This window comes from Galeopterus variegatus, unplaced genomic scaffold, assembly GCF_000696425.1.
Source record: "Galeopterus variegatus unplaced genomic scaffold, G_variegatus-3.0.2 Scaffold1527, whole genome shotgun sequence".
Lineage (NCBI taxonomy): Eukaryota > Metazoa > Chordata > Mammalia > Dermoptera > Cynocephalidae > Galeopterus > Galeopterus variegatus.
In genome coordinates this window covers 21,988-24,239 of record NW_007727638.1, presented here as the reverse complement: position 1 = coordinate 24,239, position 2,252 = coordinate 21,988, and the positions used below count along the sequence as shown (strand labels likewise).

The 2,252-nt window shown below is 49.7% G+C and overlaps 1 protein-coding gene across 1 annotated transcript in view; it reads right to left on the bottom strand.

Moving 5' to 3' along the window:
- The window catches only part of TUBA3E (tubulin, alpha 3e), a 13,294-nt gene extending 11,784 nt beyond the window's left edge, over window positions 1-1,510 (bottom strand). The window contains 1 exon segment of the mRNA XM_008577527.1: window positions 1,487-1,510. Coding sequence (XP_008575749.1) covers window positions 1,487-1,489 — 3 coding nt within the window. The 5' untranslated portion in view covers window positions 1,490-1,510.
- Between the last annotated feature and the right edge of the window lie 742 nt (window positions 1,511-2,252).

Sequence of the window (2,252 nt, the reverse complement as noted above, 5' to 3'; positions counted from 1 at the left end):
CGGGCGCGACACTGAGGGTTGCGATCCGTTGCCGGTCACGAAAAAAGACAAAAAAAAAATAGGGCCGAGCCCATGGCGCACTCGGGAGAGTGCGGCGCTGGGAGCTCAGCGATGCTCCCGCCGCGGGTTTGGATCCCATATAGGGATGGCCGGTGCGCTCACTGGCTGAGCGCGGTGTGGGCGACACCACACCAAGGGTTGCAATCCCCTTACCGGTCACGAAAAAGACAAAAATAAAATAAAATAAAATAATAAAAAATTAAAAAGCATTGATTCCATCAATAAAAGAAACCTCAAAACCAACTTTTACCAAAGGAGAATGCAGAGGTTAGTTAGAGTTATTATACACTTATATACTTTTTTATAAAGTTTGGAAGTTACCAAACTTTGTACACTTTAGTTTGAAGAGGAAATTGAGGCTGAAATGAATGGCCATCAGCCTCAGTTAACTGGAGACATAAAATCCTGACAAGGGGTATTTCTGGCCTCTCTCATGGGTATTTCTGACCGTCTCTTGTGCACCACTTGTTTTAGATGTGCACAATGATAGAGGTGCTGGTTGAGTTCCATTGGTATATAAACTATTAATATATTAATTCAATAATTACCTAGTATGAACTGTGGGCTGAGGACATGAAAGTGTACAAATTAAATGCTGGAGCCCACCGTTCTGTGGGAGAACAGGAATTCTCGTTTATTGCTTACAGAAAGGAATCTGACAATATCTACAAAATCACAGCCATCCACTTCTGCATCCCACTGTACACCTACACTCATAAGAAATGGCACATGCTCTCCTTGCAGCTCTTTATGTGCAAAAAGACTGGAAGCCATCCAAGTATTCAAACGATACAGGAGAGGTCAAATAACCCACAGTACAGCCACACACTGGAATACTATGCAGCGGTAAACAATGCAAATCTTCATATGCTGATATGCAGGAAGCTGCCGGACTTTTTTTTGTACAATGCAAAAACAAAGTGCAAGAGTACCTATTGCGAGCAACCTCTGGTGCAAGGGGATGGGAGGGAGTTAAACATACTATTGCCGTTTGCTTGGTTTTGCTTTTAAAGGGGGGTGGGGGTACAAACAAGCAAAAAACTACCTAATAGAGAATGCAAGATTTTCCAGCATATATCGTTTCAATTCGGTGTATCATTATGTCATGACCCTGTAAATATCGCCTATTTTTGTAACTGCCTTCGCAAGGAGCTCACAGCATCGTAGAGAAAACCGGAGAGAGCGTAAGTGCAACACTTGGCGTTCCTTCGCTAAGGAATGTTCGGGAAGGGCTCCTCGTTGCTGCCAGGCAGGCCGGGGCGAGAGCGGAAAGCAGCCGGCACCTGCCGCGTGTGCCCGACACCCATCCCTTGACCGCGCACTCCAGCAAGGGCAAGCAGGGCGAACCCACGCCGCGCCTGCTCCGGGCCCCCATGTCCCTGCTGCCCCTCCGAGGTCGCCCCAGCCCCGCCTGCGCCCGACTTACCATGATGGTCGCTGCCGGGCCGCACGCTGCGTTCCCAAGTCTGCTCAGTCGGATGCCACGAGCCCAACTGCCGGCCCGCCACGCTGCGAGCTGCTTCCTGATTGGCCCGCCATCTTCGCGACTGCCATTGGATCCGACCACGTCGGGGCGGGCCCCAGACCCAAATTCCAATTGCGATTGGCCATCTTCTTTGTCGGGCGAAGTGATCCTTATGATTGGTCCTCACTTTGGGCGGGAAGTGGTGACCCCGGGGTGGCCGTGCAGCCGCGGAATGTCTCATGCAGCGTGGCTGGATGAGCCAGGGCTGAGCCTGCAGGGTGGCGCGTGCTGGGGAGCTGCGGAGGGGCGACCTCGGTACAAGGAAGGAGCCCCGTTTAGGGGAGGGGGCACACTACGGTAGCTTATACCGCTTGAGCCGCATATGTTCACCTTAAAATGCAGTGTCACTACGGAGCTTTTTACATCAGTGTCGGGAGTTACATGGCTGGTAGCCATAATGGGCTTTGCAGGCTTAAGCTCATACAAAAACGTGTAAGGGCTACTCAGCAACCTTTTAAAGGTGCTGATGTTAGTATCCCGGGATGGTGAGAATTTTAAGTCCCTGGGTAACCCCCGGCTCTTGCACGATCACGTAATGTGGATCACGTGATATGTCCCAGAAAAGAAGGGGCTGAGAAGCTTTAGCAGAAAGAGGGGCGTTAATTCCGCCTTCCAAGAGTCTTAGAGACTTTTTTTTTTTTTTTTTTTTTTTTTTTTTTTTTTTTCC